The 18,918-nt window shown below is 53.0% G+C and overlaps 2 protein-coding genes across 6 annotated transcripts in view; both read left to right on the forward strand.

Moving 5' to 3' along the window:
* Positions 1 to 1,421: 1,421 nt before the first annotated feature.
* Positions 1,422 to 8,905, forward strand: LOC308246222 (uncharacterized protein). 5 transcript variants are annotated; one of them, XM_080664186.1, is made up of 5 exons: positions 1,422 to 1,475; positions 1,651 to 1,779; positions 4,041 to 4,932; positions 5,072 to 5,197; positions 6,414 to 8,905. In XM_080664186.1, the coding sequence occupies exon 3, from the start codon at positions 4,069 to 4,071 to the stop codon at positions 4,678 to 4,680; it is 612 nt and encodes a 203-aa protein (XP_080520312.1). In that variant the 5' UTR covers positions 1,422 to 1,475; positions 1,651 to 1,779; positions 4,041 to 4,068; the 3' UTR covers positions 4,681 to 4,932; positions 5,072 to 5,197; positions 6,414 to 8,905. The 5 variants fall into 5 exon arrangements, with proteins under 5 accessions (XP_080520312.1, XP_080520311.1, XP_080520310.1 ...); XM_080664185.1 differs by lacking the exons at positions 1,422 to 1,475; positions 1,651 to 1,779 and adding exons at positions 1,789 to 1,917; positions 3,157 to 3,233; XM_080664184.1 differs by lacking the exons at positions 1,422 to 1,475; positions 1,651 to 1,779 and adding exons at positions 1,822 to 1,992; positions 3,157 to 3,233.
* Positions 7,329 to 18,918, forward strand: part of LOC308246849 (GTPase IMAP family member 8-like) — a gene marked incomplete at both ends in the record, with an annotated part of 29,753 nt that continues 18,163 nt past the window's right edge. The window contains 1 exon segment of the mRNA XM_080665182.1: positions 7,329 to 7,474. Coding sequence (XP_080521308.1) covers positions 7,329 to 7,474 — 146 coding nt within the window.

Consider the following 18,918-nt stretch of genomic DNA (forward strand, 5'->3'; position numbering starts at 1 on the left):
AGCTAGTGGTAACAAAAGCTGGAGCTGGGAGGTGTGGCTGTCCTATGATCAGAGCTCCAGCACTCAGGCAGAGGGTGGGTGTGGGGTGTCACTAGTGGTTAGGGATCCTGTTGTCAATGCCATGGGAACTCTACCCTTATCCCTGGGTGCCATCTACCCTGCTGGATTCATTTCTTGGGGTTTCCCAGAATTCTCTCTCTGTTGCCTCTATTTGAAATACCAATCTCCTTGGGATGTCTAACTCACGAAGTCCCATCTGTCCCAGTCAGGTGCCTCTGAGCAGCATGGATGAGGTCCCAAGAGGCAAGAGTGCCCTGGGCGGACCTTCTGGGGCAGACAGTCTACTCCCTGGAGAGGAACAAGCTGTGATGTTGGGAGTAGGGATTGATTTTACTGCTGGGTGGACCCCACCTGGAATCCTTCAGTTCCCAGGGCTCTCAGAGGCATAGGGGGGAGGACCTCATGAGCTGGGAGAGTGCCACCTGACCAGCCACATCCCTGACTGCTGTGAAGAGCCCTGCCTTTCGGAATCCCAACTGCCTGTCCTTGCGGAATCCCAACGGCTCCTGGACCTGGCAGCTACAGAGGGGCCACGGAGAAAAAGGCTAGTCCACGTCCCTCTAGAACTTTTAGCTTTAAGAAGTCACTTTCCCTTCCTGGCTCAGTTTCTTTTTTTAAAAAAATATATTTTAGTGATTTTTTACAGAGTGGAAGGGAGAGGGATAGAGAATTAGAAACATCGATCAGCTGCCTCCTGCACACCTTCTACTGGGTATGTGCCCACAACCAAGGTACATGCCCTTGACCGGAATCGAACCTGGGACCCTTGAGTTTGCAGGCCCCGCTCTATCCACAAAGCCAAGATGGCATTGTGACTTCTGATCCCAGTCATCATACCAGGTTTCTGTTTCTGGGCGGTGGGCCCGCCTTCCGACGGGCTGTACCACTCAGAGCTGTGGGCCTCAGCAGTGGGAAGCCACTCTGTGCTTCAGTTTGATTTTATGTTCTCATCTATAAAATAGGGTAATAACACCTGTATAACCTGGACGGCGCATGGTTATTAGAAGGCTCCCACCGGATAATATATGGGAAGGGCTCTGTAAAGAGACAAGCCATATATAAGTAAGGTGTATTATTATGAAATGGCAGTTGCAAACTGGAATTCAGCCCAACCCTGTCCACACCAGCTGCTTCCCCTGGTTTTATGAGTTTTCTTTGGGTTCACTTCTGAGGAGGACGGGACCACAGGGGTGTAATTTCTTCTTCCAGTCCTCCCGCCATCCTAGTGGCATAACCCGGACACACAGGAGGGCAGGCTTTGGCAAAGCTGTCAACTGCGCCTCCCACTGCTGTCTCCCACCCAGCTCCCCCACCCCCGCCCCCCAGTCTCCGCCAAGGGCTGCATTCGCCCCCACTCCCCTTCTCTCCCCTGCAAGGGAAAAATTTGCTTCACGGACACTTTTCCTAGCTTCTGGGTAGGTTTGTGGGCCTGGCTAGGGTAGCCTTGCCTCAGAATGAGGTGTTAACTGCTAAATTGGGGGTCTCAGGAATCCTGAAATGGAAATGTCTGGGGCAGGAGGGCCCGGGGACTTGGGGTGACCTGCCCAGAACCAGCGCCAACCTAGCTCCTCTCCTGCGCGGCGGGCGCAGGTCTCGCAGCCCTCCTTTGTCCACAGCCCGGTTGTTGGCGCGTTAGACCTCCCAGCCTCACGGGGCTGCTGTGCGGCTGCAGTGACGGCTGCTGCGCTGCGGAGACGGCGGCTCGGGAGGCGGCGCCATGTGAGTCCCGGGCAGCCGGCCGCGGCCGCGCTGGAGATTACCGTATTTACCTAGGCCAGTGCCGGACCCTGGGGGCGGGTCACTGCGGGAGCACTACCGTATTTGCGGGGAGCTGCGCAGGCCCTTTCTGAGACTGGGGTGCGCTGCGACTTAATTACGTATTTATCCAGGGTGGCGTGATTCCACGGGGAGCGCCGTGGGAGCGGGGTGCGGGTGGGTTGCTTTCATTCCTTAAGGGAGCGGGGCTTTCAGCGGGGTGGGATGGGTTGCGGGGGCGGGGGGGTTGACCTACGTATTTTCATAGGGGTGGGGCTGCGACACAGAGTTTACCATATTTCTCCAGGATCACTGTGGCCCCAGGAGTTGGCAGGGTTGTGCTGGGGTTGGGGGTGTGGGTCGGGTGGGTGGGGTCAGCTCTTCTGACTAATGCAGCTATTTGATAAGAACCCCGGTGCGCGAAGCTGGCCATCTTTATGGAGGCGAGAGAGAAGGGGCGCAGGAGTCGCTGCGGGAGTTACCGTATTTGCGTTGGGCAGCGCAGACTAGAGGAAAGGCACTGCTGGAGACGGGAGGAACAGGGGCGCAGCCTGGGCTGTGAGTGTGGGATGGGATGAGAAACTTGGGGGAGAAGGGCGGGGCATGACCTTGGACCCTCTCAGCGGGCGGGGTCTTGGTTAGGGGTACAACTGAGGAAAGTGGGGAGGCTGCCCAGTGACCAGGCCAGGCTGAGACTGGCCAAGGGGACTGTGATGATCTGCCTTTGCATGTCAATGCAGCTGCCTGGGGAAACACTTGTGGGTGGGGTGGGTCTATTTCAAGTAATACTTGTCCCCTTCTTCAGGGTGAGGGTGTGTTCCCTCCTGGCCTGAGGGTTCAGGGAGAGGGAAGGGGTATCTTTGAAGCCTCACTCTGCAGACTGACTGAGGTTGCAGTAAGCAGTGAGATCCTGCATGGAGGTCCAGGGGAAGGGCCAGCAAGCTCCCCTGATGGGGGTGGGGGAAGGCAGGGGAGTGGCCAGGTCAGCTGCTCTGGAGCAGCAGGCCTCAGAGCTTGCAGAAGCAGGAGCCCAAGGGTGTTTGAGGCATGGGGGTGATGGCAGCAGACAGTGCTCTATGGGAGCAGTGGCCCTTTGGGTATCCATAGCTCTTTGGTGGCTGGGATGATGGTGTTGGTCTTGTGATGTGTATATTTTGAGGAGAGTTTAGTTGGTGAGCAGCTAGCTAATACATTGAGAAGAGCTTTCGACAGTGAGTCAAGAAATGAGGGCCTTGTCCTGGCTCACCTTGCTGTGTGACCTTGGGCAAGTAAGCTGACCTCACTGGGCCTCAGTTTCTCCATCTATAAATTGGGGTTCAGTGAGCCCTGCCCTTTCCTCAGGGCTGTCATGAGTTCAATGGGAAACAATCGAAGAGGAACACGGTGCCCTGGGGAAGAGGATCCTTAGAAGAACCAGCGTGAGTGGATGGAGCTGCACTTGGGGGTGCTTGTTAAGTACTGAGGGCTGCTCGGCCTGGGCCAGGCTTCGCTGTGGGGATGCCAAGAGGAATGAGGCTGAGCTGCCCTGGGAGCTCACATTCAGGGTCAGTGACTTGCAAACAAACCTCTTACAGGCAAGCCTTATTTTTATACACAAGGCTGCTGCCTCTAGTGTTTGACTGAGGCTACTTTCAAGTCTCAGCGGTTTTGTTTTGTTTCTTCTTTTAAGCTTTGCAAGAAATAGCTTTAAACCATCCCCTACCCTTCCCTCCAGACTGGGGATGCCCCTTCCCTACCCGCTCCTGGAGAAGCGGGCTGGAGAGAGAAGACACATCCCGTGCAGGATAACTGGCAATGAATGCTAGGAGCCCCTGAATCTGACCTTTCAGCCTTTGCTCAGTGCCTTGCACGGCAGGCACAGTGCTTGGTGCTGAGATCAAAGGCGGCAGCTCTGTCCTTAGGGTGTTCACAGGCGAGAAGACAAGGTGGCATGACTGACATGTATGCAGTGTGATGAGTGTGGGTCATAAGGTTGAGCCATGGAGCTCCTGGAAGGCTTCCAGGAGGAGGTGGCACTCCGGAAGGGCCTAAGGAGGGGCAGGATGTGATGAAGGGGTAGAGGAGAAAGAAGGGCATGCAGCAGAGGAACTGGCTTCAACAAGACTGTAAAGAGGCGGATCCTGCACGTTGTGCGAGGACAGTGGAGTGGTCTTCCTGAGGCTGGGGCTGGGGCTGGCTGATCCGCAGGTCCCCCCTGACTCCTCTCTCTGCTTCTGCCTTCCCAGGGGCTGGTGATTACAGCTGGAAGTACCCATGACCGAGTTGGCATCCTCGGGGGGCGGGTCCCCCACGGGGGACGGGGAAGAGGGTCTGGGAGACGAGCGAGGCCTGGTCATCCACCACCCCACGGAGGAGCAGGCCCACCGCTGTCCACTGTGCGGCCAGACCTTCTCGCAGCAGCCCAGCCTGGTGCGGCACCAGAAGGCGCATGCGGGGGCTGGCCGCGCGGCCGCCTTCGTGTGCCCCGAGTGTGGCAAGGCCTTCAGCGTCAAGCACAACCTGGAGGTGCACCAGCGCACCCACACCGGCGAGCGGCCCTTCCCCTGCCCCGAGTGCGGGCGCTGCTTCAGCCTCAAGCAGAACCTGCTCACGCACCAGCGCATCCACAGCGGCGAGAAGCCGCACCAGTGCGCGCAGTGTGGCCGCTGCTTCCGGGAGCCGCGCTTCCTGCTCAACCACCAGCGCACCCACGCGCGCATGCCGGCACCGCACCCACGCCGCCCCGGCGTCTTTGGGGAGCGGCGGCCCTACTTCTGCGCCCGCTGCGGCAAGAGCTTCGCGCGCGAGGGCTCGCTCAAGACCCACCAGCGCAGCCACGGCCACGGTCTGGAGGGCCAGGCGGCCCATTTAGGCCGCGTGCTATGATGCGTGCAGGGCCGGCTGCCCGCTGTTTCCGGCCCCTGAGCTGTGTCCGTGAGCCCTGGAGGTGGCACTGGGCTGCGGATCCCCACCTGGATGGGATCCCGGGAGATGAGCAGGGCTGGCTGGGGGTCTTGGAGGAGTGGGCCGCCACCATGCTCTGTGGCCGCCTTTGGCTCCTCACTCAGGACCCTCGGGCTGGCTGTACATCCCTGCGCTGGCTTTCCTCTTCAGGCTGGCCAGGCCTGAAGCGAGCAGGTGAGACCCCAGGGCCAGAGCCTCTCAGGCTCGCGGGGAGGGGGTGGGTGATGTCAGGTGGGGACAGGAGGGGGTGGTGGGGTATACTGGGCTGCCTTAGGACTCTGTGACCAGTTTCTTACTGAATCTTCACTCCTAGAACGCCAGAGTGGAAAGCAACCTGGAGAGGGCCACTCTCCACAGCCCCCAGGCACAGCCGCCTGGCTCCAGCAGCGTCTGGTGTCCTGGAGAAGTCATTTCATGTCATGTCTCAGTTTGCTCATCTGTAAGTTGGGGCTAAAAATGAGGGATATTGTGAGGGTTGTAACTGCCATCACTAGAGAAGAGAGGGTGATGTCGCCGGTCCAGACCATGTTTGAATACCCCGTGTGCCGGGCACTGTGCTGGGTTGGGTTGGGTTCTCCAGAGGAGGCTCAGACACAGGCCTTGTCCCTCGAGGTGCCACGCCTGGTGCTCAGACAGCGTGATGAGGACTAGCATAGAGGACAGACTGTAAAGTGCTGGTGGTGGGGGGGGGGGGGGTAGGGTGGTGGTGACTGGTGTCACCCAAGGCTATTTGTTGGTTTGAATTGGGTCCTGGTGATGAAAAGAGCAGAGTGACCTCAGATGTGCAATTCAAGAACTGGAGGCCCTGTGAGCACAGATCAAAGTGGGGGGAGCAGGAGCTTTGAGGGTCTTGGGCTCCTCGGAGCCAGAGAACATGAGACCCTCAGCTAAGAGGCTTGGCCAAGGTCATGCAGTGAGAAAGGGCAGAGCCAGGACTTGTCCCAGGGCCTCTGAGTCCAAGTCGGCGCTCTGAGACCTGGGCTGCTTCAGCCATTTGGCAGACGAGGAAACTGAGGCTCATCCAAGCTTGCCCCAGACCACTTAGTACTTAGTGGGACAGCAGTGCAAGCCTGGGCCCTATTTTGGGTTCTGGACCCCAAGATCCTTCATCTCTACTCCACCGCCCTTAGAGAGGCTCTTACTGATAGGAAAATGGAGCTTCGAGTATGTAGGAATGTGACCCGGGACCATGTGGCAGGAGCCTGGGCAGGGGCATCAATGGGTGGTATGCACATGGCATCCACAAGGGTGGGTTGGCAGGAAAGAAGTGGGGTTTGGAGAGGATCTGCACTCACAGAGCCCTGGCTCCATGCCCAGGGCTGTGTTTGGTGCTGGAGACCTGGCTCTGCCCTCTGCCCTTCCTTAGAGCTTTGTGGCTCCTCTGGGAACCCTTGCCCTCTGCCTGCCACCCTCAGGTGGCTATGGCAATGTGGTCTGGCACTTAAGAGATTGAACCGGGACCTGGGGCCTCTGGGACTGGTCACCAAAATGTCCTGAAGCCAAGTCATCTTGTTTGTAAATGGATGAGTGATTCCTGAGCCCGTGGACGGTGCAGGTGGCCCAGCTGCCTGCCCTCTCCTAGCCCCAGAGCGGGGCTGGGCAGGGCTGTGTCATGGCCCCAGCCCTGACCCTGCTCTCTTTGTCTCTGTGAACAGATGCGGAGTGGGCAGGACCTCTGGACAGTGTGCAAGGCACATCTGGGCACAGAAACTAGGATGGAGACCCTGGGAACTGCACCCTGGCAGAGGACTCGTGCCCTAAGACCTACCTTGGGAGGTGCCCTGCAGTGCCAGCAGAGGGGGCTGGTGGAGCCCAGAATTGGAGGCAGGTTCTGTTCCCTGGGAAAGACTCCCTGAACCTGTTGGGAGTCATGGCTGGGGAAGAGCTCATCCTGGCTGCCTGGCCACCTGACCATGGACCTCCACGCTGGTGTGGCAGCAGGGACCGTGCCTGTGTGGAGAGCTGGCTTCTCTGCCCCGCCTGGCCCTCCAGAGATGGGGAGTGCCTGGCCTCAGAGAACACAGCACACTGGTAGCGTCCTGGCTCCAGAGGCACGGCCTCCCGGGTGTGAACCACACTTGCAGGCTTCACTTGCCTTTCAGCAAAGGTTCTTACCATAGTTGGGGGCATGGAGGCCTTTGAAAAGCTAACAAAGGTGATGAACCGTCTCCCCAGGAAGCCACGCATACCTGTGTAGACGCACGAATCTAACAGAACACCAGGAGCTCCTGGACTCCAGGATGGAACCTCAACCCGGGATCCAATCCACCACCCTGTCCTTCCCTGGCCCTGAGGGTCCACCATACAGTAGCATTCCTCCCTCCCCTGTCAGGCCTCCTTCCCTTGTTCAGGAATAAAAAATTCTGAGGAGGGGACCCTGTTAGTCACTCCATTCTTCCAGACCTAAGAAACAGCGCGTCAGGCTCTGGAACCTCAGCCCGTCCCCAGGCATTGCTGGAGGCTGACTTTGCCCTTCCCTGGTCAGGGTTGCTGGCTCTGGCTACCAGGCTGCTCACTCCCTGGTGCAGCCCTGGGCTCCTGGCCTGGGCTCTGAACTCACCATAAGGGCGATGGGAAAGCTGGACCTTCGTGGACGCTGGGTGAAGCAGGAACCCTTTGTGCAGCAGCTACGCCCGGCCTCAGCCTCGGCCAGGCATGGTGTGGGGAAGGCTGGGGAGGAGGACACAGTCCCCATCCTGGGACCAGCCGGCACCAGGCAAGGAGAGAGGCTGGCAGAGAAGCTTCTGTGTGTCCCAAGTGGCCACTAGAACAGGTGGAGGGGAGATGCCGGGCCAGACTCCTGGGTCTTCACACGTGAGCAGGTAGCCTGGAGCGAGCTTACAGGCCTCCCTGCAATGAACTGCCCATCAGAAAAGGTGTGACCCACCGGGGCTGGGTGGGCGACCAGACTTCATGAAGTTGGTTATTTTTAGGGAAACGCTTGGGGGTAGAGAGAGGTCTTTAGTCACAGAATTTATCATTATTATTATTATTTTTGTTAATCCTGACGAGGATATTTTGTCCATCGCTTATCAGAGAGAGTGGAAGTGGGGGGGCGGGGAGAGAGAGAAGCATGGATGTGAGAGACACATCAATTGGTTGCCTCCCACACGTGTCCTTGACAGGGAACCAAATCCAGGACCCTTTGATGTATGGGCTGATGCTCTAACCATTGAGCAATAGTGGCCAGGGCTTTAGTCACTGAATTTAGACCACAGCCCACCAATGAGGGCATGTAGGTGTTGGGTTTGGTGGTGGGGGGCTCCAGGGATGGACTGGGTTTGGTCATGGCTGTCAGGAAGCCCATCTACCATGTGCCTTTTCCGGCCCCGAGGGTGGATAACAAACCACTCTGGGGGGATCAGAGAAAGAGCAGGCATTCTTGGCTCCTGGAGCTCCACTCGCTCTGATTCTTGGCCAACAAGGAGGGAACCTCACAGCTCACCCCTTCCCTGTTGACTGTCGGCTCGTTCCCCCCTTCCACCCCCAACTCATAACTGGCTCCTCCTTCCTGCCTCTGGCTTCCCAGGAATTGCTCTGAAATGTGCCACTCCTCGTCCCACTAAGCGCTCTTCTCCCCCAGGCCTAGCTTCCCTGATTGCCTAGCTCACATTCCCCTCCTCCTCTGCAGTGTCTGTGTTGATACACCACTCACCCTCAGGTACTGTGGGCAGTCTTATCCTCCAGCTTCCTGCATGTGCATGTGTGCTGGTGCAAGGTCTGTGTGAGCGTCTTAAATCTCCCACAAGACTGTGAGCTCCCTGAGGGCAGGAGTCATGCCATTTTTTCTTGAACCCACAGGGATGGGCTCAACACTCAGCACGTATTTGCTGACTGGCTGTTGGGTCAAGTGCTGGAGGCCTGTGATAAGAGGTGCGAAAGGGGAGAGCCCGTGAATTCACTCGTGGGGGCATTTTATTGGGCTGTGGGCTGCCCCCTGGGGCAATAATGGCCATAGGAGGCCTCAGGTCCCATCCCTACTTGGGGCAGTGGGACAGGAGGGATCCCCCAACCCCCCCCCCCACCCCACATCCCCGCCCTCAGGCTTCTCAATATTGTGCCTAAATGGCCATCCAGGCTGGATATTTCTGTAGGCCACTGACACCACAGGGGCTGACCAAGTGGAATAAATGTTCTGTTGGCATCAGTTGGTGTGAGGAGTGGTCCTTTGGGGCTCCGTGGGAGCAGGGCGGTGACCTCCAGCTACCTCCATCATTTCTTGAGTCATGTTCAAGGGAACATGGTGTGTGTCCAAGGGTTGTAGGAAGCATGACTCAAAAGGCATAGCAATGAGTTAGCTGAGCCGCCCCATCTACTGCGGATAATGGCTGCTGCTTGGAGTTGGGTGATGGGTATGGGAGCCCCTGGAAGTAGCCCCACCTGCTCGCTCAGCCCACAGTGAGGCCAGACCTGCTGAGCTCCTTCAGGTGATTCCATCGGTCCCTGAGAGGTGGCTGCTGAGAGTGCTGGAGTCAGAAGACTGCTTCTAGGGAGCCTGACCCGGCAGTGTCTCCGAGGACCACGTGCGCCGAGCATCTTGCACATGTAAGAGATCATGACTAGAGTCTTCTTTTTGGAGGTTCTGTGTGCTGCTGGTTACCGGTAGGCTCTCAGGGAAGTGCACTAAGCGCCTCGTGGCAGCCCCTCACCAGTTGCGCCGAGGCCCCTGTCGACTGGAGACAAGACTCAGAACCTAGTTCGGGGCCAAGGTTGGGGTCTAGTCCGACTGCGTGGGCTTGACCAAGGTCCTTACCATTTGACCCCAGTTTTCCTATCATGAAGTAAGTGGCGTATACGGGCTGCCATCTGAGGTTTCTCTCAGGTGTGAATTTCTGCAGACCCGACTACTTGGGTGGTCTCTCTCGGGTGGTGACAAGCATAGACCATGTAGGCCAGTGATGGGCCATGTCCAAGGCCTCGTGAGATGTCAGCCAGCCCCTGGTGCAGCTGGGTCCCCCTGGACGGCACCCCCTCCTCTGCTCCCCACGCTGGTCCTGTCACCAACTTTGCTCCTTCAGACAGCTGCGAGCACCCCTACTCTGGAGCAGAGGCTCCGGGCACTGGAGCTGGATATTTTTCCTTTAAGCTGGAGCACTGCAGTTTCTAGCCACAGAGGCAGAGCCACCTTGGAGCAGACCTTCCTTGTTTCTGGAAGGTCATCGCACCCTTGCTGCTAAACCCATGTAAAACAAACACCCAGCAGCATTCTTAATATTCTCCAACTAGGAGATCGGGACGCATTTCAAACACAGGATGCTTCAGACCAGCATGCTAGCTGTTGTGATGAATAATAACCATTTTTAAAGGGCTGATGTGAAGCGGAGCAGCTAGGGCCAGGGACCTGAGATGCGGGAAGGACCTGAAGTTCCCGTGGGTGAGGGGCTGAGCTGCTCTCTCCCTTGGCATGGGAAACTCGGGGACAGGCAGTGTCCCAGAGACTGGGTTTAAAGCACACGGGCTCCAGAGAACCTGTTTATAGGAGCAGCGGGAACTGTGTCCACCTGTTGTTGGTGTGACTGGTCACTGTCCATTTACGACATAGTCCATTTTCCCAGCACAGCTGATGTTGCTAGTGAAGCTGGACAGTCATATTACCGTAAATAAATGTCTCAAAGTAACGTTATACATCTTAAATTTATACAATTTTGTACGTCAAATTGATTCAATTAAAAGAAAGAACCTAAATAGGCTGCATATTGAAATCACTCCAGACTTTTTGTAACAAATGCCAATGGGAGAGTGGCGCCCTCTAGTGCACACTTGGAGAACTGATGTCGAGTGAATTTGTAGAGGGCTGTTCCTCTGGTGCCCTGAGGCCTGCCTGTCACCTTTATATTAGAAAGTACCATCAGGGACCATGTAAATTGCCAGTAAATATTTGTTGAATGAATAAATAGAACAGCGAGGCTTTTTGGAGTGCCCTATGGAAGCGAGTAAAAAAAAGCAGATGTGTAAAAGTAAATTGTCCCTTTAAGAATAGAATGAAAGTTGATGGCAATTATAGGGGACAAGAGAAAATTGGAGGCAAAAAAATTCAGTGTTTTTTTTCTTTCTTCTGAGTTTCAAGAGGAAATAAAAAGAAACATAGAATAACTTTCCAAAGAGAATTAGCCAAAATGCCAGGAATAAGAGTTTGCTCATAAAAACCTAAAACATTCTACAAGGGAAGAAGCTGGAAATTGGGTGATGTTGGCTGAGCCACCCACAGGATGAGAGAGAAGGCGTGTAGCAAGAGTTGGAAAACCCACCACCACCTCCTGTGAGTAAATCTTTAAAAGGTAGACATTATGGGGAACTTGAACACTTACTGGACATTTGATAATACAGAATTATTATTTTTTCTTATTTATAATTAAGTTACTGTGCTTATCTTTTTTTTTTAATATATTTTATTGATATTTCACAGAGAGGAAGGGAGAGGGACAGAGAGCCAGAAACATCGATGAGAGAGAAACATCGATCAGCTGCCTCCTGCACACCTCCCACTGAGGATGTGCCCGCAACCAAGGTACATGCCCTTGACCAGAATCGAACCCGGGACCCTTCAGTCCGCAGGCCGACGCTCTATCCACTGAGCCAAACCGGTTTTGGCTACTGTGCTTATCTTAATGAAAGAATCTTAACCTTTTCAGAGATACATACTGAAGGAAATGCTATATAGGATTTGCTTGAAAATGGTTGGGGGGAATTGGACCCCACTGACGAAGTCTGGATAACTTGAATTTGAGTGAGAGGAAACTGGGGCCTATTATACACTCTTCTCTCTACTGTTGCCATGTGTTAGAAAGTTTCCATGATAACAAGTTCAAGGATATCCTTCTAGCCTTTGGAAAATTCCCTTTGTAATACGTTTATAAAAGCCAAAATGTTAGTGAGGGAAGGGAAAAAGTTTGAGGATGATTTATTTATTTATTTTAAAAGCAAAGTTTCTTTCTTTCTTTTTTTTTTTTAGATAAAGTGAAGAGTAATGTATAGATCAAAGAATATAAACTTCATTAATCTTTATTAAAAATTTTAAAAAATCCAATTACATACAAAAACATACAATATTATATTCATTTCAGGTATACGGCATAGTGGTTAGACATTTATGTAATTTACAAAGGGATTCCACCCCCATCCCCATAGCCTAGTACCCACCTGACACAGTCATTACAATATTATTGACTATACTAGAGGCCCGGTGCATGAAAATTCATGCACTTGAGGGGGGCGTCCCTCAGCCTGGCCTGCCCCCTCTCACAGTCTGGGAGCCCTCGGGGTGGGAGGTGACCCGGCAATCAGGGGAAGGTGACACCCCATCACACCTCTGCTGCTGCCTTTGCCAGCAGCGCAAGCCTTGGCCGGCCCTGGTTACCTGAGCCTCGGGCCAGCCCTGGGTGGCTGGAGGGCTGAGGGGACTGGGGGACTCTGGAGGCAGGCGTACGGAGTGGCCGGACCCGCCTGCCACCCCGGCGGGGCTAAGTGGACTGGGCGCTGCCATCTTGTGGCTGTGGGCGCCACCATCTTTGAGGGTGTGACAGTCAATTAGCATATTCCCTCCTTGTTGGCTGTGGGTGCCACCATCTTTGTGAAGTGTGACAGTCAATTAGTATATTTCCTCTTTATTAGATAGGACTAGAGGCCCAGTGCACAGGATTCATGCACTGGTGGGGGCGTGGCCTGCAGGGATTGCCCAGCTGCTCATCCCGGTCAGCCAAGCGGCTTTGGACCTGCCCTCTGAGCGGCTGCTACTTGGTCTGGCATCTTCTGTGGAGCTGGAGCACTTGCCTCTCCAGAGGACCCAGTCAGGGCCGAGCCCAGGGACAATAGCACTGAGAGGCAGCAGAGTAGGCCTCAGTCCTGCAGTGGCCACTAACCCACCTCCTAGCCTCTGGGGTCAGCTCTGCGAACCTGGTGGTGGCGGCGCTGTGTGGCCTGCGGGTGTCCAGAGGAGGAGACAGGGAGTGAGGAGGAGGAGCCTGAAGTGAGGAGGCCATGATTGCAGCCTGGGTTCCTGCCTGTCGGCCCCGCGTTTGCAGCGAGAGCAGCCACTCATCCCCGTCAGGCAAGCGGCACTCCCACTGTGGTAGTACACTGACCACCAGGGGTCAGCTCCTGCATTGAACGTCTGCCCCCTGGTGGTCAGTGCACATCATAGCGACTGGTCAACCGGTCATTCTGGTCATTCCACTGTTTGGTCACTGGGCTTTTATTATATAGGATTCCCTATTCTGCATTTTAATTCCTGTATGCTTGCAGCTGATTTGAAGGTTTGGTTTTGAGCCATTTCCTCTGGTTAAGAGGTTTTGATGGCTGGGAAGGGGAAGGCTGAGAGGACTGCTTTGCTTTGACACCTCCCCTGGCTTTTGATTTCCATCTTCCTCTCCCAGGGAGGCTACAAAGCAAAGGTTCCCATTTTCCAAGATGGTGACATGCTCTCGCTTATGCCTTATTATTCTTGGATACTGTTGAGAAGATTTAAACATGTTTTTATGTTTGTCTTCTCCTTATCATCCCTCCATTGTAGGACCACAGTCAACAATGGTTTATGGGTTTGTTTCTAAGTCTGTTTCTCCACTTGGTTGTTACTCCATCTTGTAGGGCTTGTAGAGCTTCCATTTTGCTCCCTTGCCACCTTGGACAAATCATGACCACACGTTACATAGGTTTAGTCTCTTTTCTTAGCATTTGACCAAACTCCTTGAGTTGGGGATTGGTCTTGTGAGTCTTTGGGCCCCTGAATCAATACACTGCCGGCATCTGGTGGCCTCCAGATGCCTGAGGTCCAGCCCCTCTCCCTCCTGCCCCCAGAGTCTGGGAGGAGGGGTGTTGAGTGAGTGCTGTCCTTATTCCATCCTTGTTAAAGCCACTGGGGGGGGGGGGGCGGGAACCCCCATCCTTCCTTAGATCAGGGCTGGGCCAGAATCAGAGGCAGCCTTCCTTGTGCAAAGTCAATTATCCCAAAGCCGATGTACCAGAAGATCATTTAGCAAAATGGTTAAATCAGCACATAGTCAACTTGCTAAATCATTGAGGAGTTAGTTGAAGCTTTGGTTTGATTCAGAGTCCTCCCCAAACGCTTAACGAGTGAGCTTTTCTTTTTTTTTTTAAAAAAAATTATTTATTTATTTATTTTTTAATAAATCTTTATTCAGATTATTACAATTGTTTCTCCTTTTTCCCCCCATAGCTCCCCTCCACCCGGTTCCCACCCCACCTTCTGCCCTTACCTTCTCCCCACTGTCCTTATCCATAGGTGTATGATTTTTGTCCAGTCTCTTCCTGAACCCCCCCATACCCCTTTCCCCCTGAGAATTATCAGTCCACTCCCTTTCTATGCCCCTGATTCTATTATATTCACCAGATTATTCTGTTCCTCAGGTTTTCAATTCACTTGATTTTTAGGTTCACTTGTTGATAGATATGTATTTGTTGTTCATAATTTTTATCTTTACTTTTTTCTTCTTCCTCTTCTTTAAGAATACCTTTCAGCATTTCATACAATACTGGTTTGGTGTTGATGAATTCCTTTAGCTTTTTCTTATCTGTGAAGCTCTTTATCTGCCCTTCAATTCTGAATGATAGCTTTGCTGGGTAATCTTGGTTGTAGGTTCTTGCTATTCATCACTTTGAAAATTTCTTGCCACTCCGGTCTGGCCTGCATAGTTTCTGTTGAGAAATCAGCTGACAATCATATGGGTGCTCCCTTGTAGGTAATTAACTGTTTTTCTCTTGCTGCTTTTAATATTCTCTCTTTGTCTTTTGCTCTTGGCATTTTAATTATGATGTGTCTTGGTGTGGTCCTCTTTGGATTCCTTTTGTTTGGGGTTCTGTGGGCTTCCTGGACTTGTAAGTCTATTTCTTTCACCAGGTCGGGGAAGTTTTCTGTCATTATTTCTTCCAATAGGTTTTCAGTATTTTGCTCTCTCTCTTCTTCTGGCACCCCCATAATTCTGATGTTGGTACGCTTGAAGTTGTCCCAGAGGCTTCTTACACTATCTTCAACTTTTTGGATTTTTTTTTGCTTTTTGCTTTTTCGGTTGAGTGTTTTTTGCTTCTTTGTATTTCAATTCTTTGACTTGATTCTTGTGTTCCTCTAGTCCAGCCGTGGGCAAACTACGGCCCGCGGGCCGGATCCGGCCTGTTCGGCTGTTCTATCCAGCCCACGGAGCCGAAAGAGCGGAGGGTTCTCTTGCTCTTCCCTCCGCTCCTTTACTTTGAATTTATATTAGTTCACACAAACACTCCATCCATGCTTTTGTTCCGGCCCTCCAGTCCAGTTTAAGAACCCATTGTGGCCCTTGAGTCAAAAAGTTTGCTCACCCCTGCTAGTCTGTTGTTCGGTCTCTGTATAATATTTTTTAGTTCAGTCAGTGTATGTTTAATTTCTAGTTGGTCCTTTTTCATATCTTCGAGGGTCTTGTTATATTTATCGGCCTTTTCTAGGATATTCTCGAAAAGCCTTATAACCATGGTTTTGAATTCTATATCCAGTCGTTTGTTTTCTTCCATTTCTTTCATTTGTGATCTGTTTCTTTGTCGCCGCATTTTCACTGCTTCCCTGAGTTGGTAGGGTAGATTTGTGTGCTAGGTTTCCTATATGGCCCAGTGGGTCGGCCTCCCCAGTTAACCTGAGGTGGATACTCTTGGTGCACCCCTTTGTGGACTGTGTGTACAGCCTTGTCGTAGTTAAGTCTTGATTGTTGTTGGTATCACTGGGAGGAATTGACCTCCAGGCCAGTTGGCTGTGAGGATCAGCTGTGTCTACGCTGGAAGAAGTTCGGTGCTGGAGACAGCCTTATAGGATTAGACTTGCCAAATTGCAAAAGCCTCTGTGCTCAGCTTGGATGGGGTGGAGTCTCACGGCGGAGCAGACAGTCTTGGCTTCCCGTCAGCCTTGCCCTTGCACGCGCACCTCCAGACCTCTGCCTTCCCCAGCTCCTGAGTCTCCGCCAGAGAGTCCAGATTCCCCCCACAAGAGTGTGGGTCCCCAGGGGCTCGCCTGGAACTGGGGTTCAGTGCAGTCAGAACTGGGGTCCAGTGCAGTCAGGAGCTTCCGATTCCCTTCTGCTAGGAAAAGCCTGTGGCAACCTCCGCAGTCTTTGTGCACACTGGCGCGCGCGCCTCCAGATCCTTGCCTGCTGGGGCTCCCCCAGGTCTCCCCCAGGTCTCTGAGTCTCCGGGTGACTTTCTCTCTACCTGACAGTCCAGACTCCCCCTGTATGAGCCTGGGTCCACAGAGTTTCGCCTGGAACTGGGGTTCGGTGCAGTCGGAACTGGGGTTCAGTGCAGTCGGGGCCTTCCTTCCCCCTCCCACCAGAGAAAGTCAGCCAGGCTCTCAGCCGCCCTTCCTCTCTGCGCGCACAAAGACCCTTTGCTGTACCTCCAATTCTCTGTGAGCTTTTCTCTTTCCTTCTAGTTGTAGAATTTCCACTCAGCCAGCTTTCCTGTGGTTCTGGATGGTGTCCATTCTGTCTTTTAGTTGTAGTTTTAAAATTGTTGTGCGAGGCAGCAGTTTAGGTGCTTACCTATGCCGCCATCTTGGTTTCACTCACGAGTGAGCTTTTCTTAACTCAGTTTACTATCTTGTCTATTTTGGGGACATGCTATCCCACTAGGCCTGTCGCTCTGCCCCTGAACTGACTCTCTTCTGGGAGTGACACAGCTGGGGTGAGCCACCGTGGCCGGTGGAAGGGCGTGTGTAGAGTCCCTGGGAAGGCATTTCTTTAATTATTGTCAGCTGAATTCGGGGTGGTCGGCAAAGCCACACCCTGGAAACACATTCTGCCAAAAGGCAGAAGTGTTGTCAGCTTGACCTTCATTTCTGCCCCGGTGCCGGGAGGGGGTTTTATTATGTAAATCCAGCCAAGCACCAGGAATGAATAGGAAAACTTCCTGGTATTTGGGGGTATAAAATAAACATGCTGCATCAGCTCTGGGTGACTGTCACTGCCTCACCATCAGAAGAGGGCAGTGGTCCCACCAGGCCCTAGCTTTTTACTTCTATCTTTGTGTCTGTCTCTTTCTTTCATTTTCTCAATCCCCAGCCGCCCCTACTCAGGAACTGGACCACTCTCTAGCCGTGCTGGACACGGAAAAGAGAGAAATATTTACAGGCACGGTCTGATCTTGTAATGAATCGAGTTGATGCCCGAGGGTGGAGCCTTCCAGGACCCAGTCCTCCTTACTCAGGGGGGTAAGTGAGGTGGGGAATGGAAAGAGGCTTTGTCAGTGTTCCACCAAGAGGTAGCCCTTAGCCCCAAGCCCTGGGTGGGCAGTGACAGCTTCCTTCAGCTTCCTCACAAGACCTGCCCAGGAGAAGGTGGCCCCTGGGGACGGAGCAGCCCCCAAAGCCTACTCCTCCTTCCTGCAGGTTTCAGAAAGCTCAGCGCCACTTCCGACATTTCAAAGACCAACCCTGGTGTGAAAGTGTGAGCTCAAGTTCCCAGAACGGCCAGTCTCTGCTCCCCCTTCCTGGGAGGAAGCATATCAGGAGGGGATGCTCCCCTCAAGGCTGGGATGAAGGCCTAGTGAGAGGGGGAGGAAAAGGAAAGTGGATGGGGCCCAATCGTGAGGAATCCCCTGACTTAGGGATTGTGTCAGCAGCAGCCCCCACCCCCACGCCCTGTCCCAAACCCCCAGAAGCTGGAAGTTTGGACCCTGATCTCCCACATTCACTTTTAGAATATACCCCAACCTTTGTACACTTCAGTTTCTAATACCTGGTCACTGGCGGTGGTGAGTGTTTGCAGAAATAATATTTCCGATTTCACCTACACTTAAGCCACCTGGGCTCAACCCATGAATGCTTGGGATGACTGACCTGCGGGCTGGACTGAGTCCTCCCTGACCAGGGGTGTGAACTGCCTGGGGAGGGGGAATCCCTGCATGCCCGGAATCCCTGCCTGGATGCCTGAAGCCACGTCCCCCTCCGCTAACTCCTGAGAAGAAGGTGGAGGCTGGGAAAGCTTTCTGCCTTTTTCTCTCTCCGTTGCTCTGCTGGGGTCTCCAGAGGGCCTGGGAGATGATCAGAGGGAAATGTGCGTTGTAAAGGTGAGAGTGAGGGAGGAGGGAGTTTTGATTTCCTTTTGTCCATAAAAGTATTTTCTATATGCTTAGGAGAAAATGGTATAGGCTGGGCAATTGTATGTATGGAGAGAGAGAAAGGAGAGAGAGAGAGAGAGAGAGAGAGAGAGAGAGAGAGAGAGAGAGAGAGAGAGAGAGGAGAGAGAGAGAGAATCAGGCTTCCTGGACTGGAAAGAGTTCAGTAACATCATTTGGTCACACTCTGCTGGGAAACCATGTAAAACAGTGATGCATACTTGGCGAAGAAATTCCTTTCTCCTTCACGCTTGCTGGATGTCTCTGCTTATTTACCCACCAGTGCTTTTTTTGCTTTTGTTGCTGTTGTTAATCCTCACCCAAGGATGTTTTTCCATTGATTTTTAGAGACAATGGAAGGGACGGGGAGAGACAGAGAGAGAAAGATCCATGTGTTTTCTCCCACACGCAGGGGTTGAGCCTGTAACCAAGGTACGTGCCCTTGACTGGAATTGAACCTGGGCCCTTCAGTCCTCAGGCCAACACTCTCTCCACTGAGCCAAACCAGCTAGGGCTGCACTGGTGCTTTTTAAAAATTAATGCACGAAAATAATACCACTTCACTAGCTTGGGATACAACATACAGTTACTTCTCTTATTAGTCAAAGTAATATCACTTCAGTCTCCCTCTGTACTTGTAAAAACTGTTTCTTTCTTTCCTCACATGCCACTCATGATCACTCATTTAACACCATTTATTGAGCATATACAGGCATGGGAAAAAATGGGTTTACAGTTGTGAGTATGCAAAACACAGAGTTTTTTCTTGTATGATTATTGATGAATTATTTTATTACTAGAGGCCTGGTGCATGAAATTTGTGCATGGGTAGGGTCCCTAGGCCTGGCCAGCAATTAGGGCCAATAGGGGCCTTCCTTCCCCGGCTGCCAGCTGCTGGCTGGGGCATTCCTTTGTTCCGCGCCACCCCCTGGTGGTCAGCGCACATCATAGCGAGTGGTTGAATTCCTGGTTGGTCGAACGCCCAAGGGGACAATTTGCATATTAGCCTCACATAGGATTTTTTTTTTTTTTAAGGAAGGAGAAGCAACTCCTTCCTTTTTTTAAATAATATATTTT

The sequence above is a fragment of the Plecotus auritus genome (genome assembly GCF_963455305.1).
Source record: "Plecotus auritus genome assembly, chromosome: 4".
NCBI classification, from domain to species: Eukaryota; Metazoa; Chordata; class Mammalia; order Chiroptera; family Vespertilionidae; genus Plecotus; species Plecotus auritus.

Bases quoted from the DNA above. Each gene is read 5' to 3' on its own strand.
- LOC308246222 (XM_080664186.1), top strand. From the start codon at position 4,069: ATGACCGAGTTGGCATCCTCGGGGGGCGGGTCCCCCACGGGGGACGGG.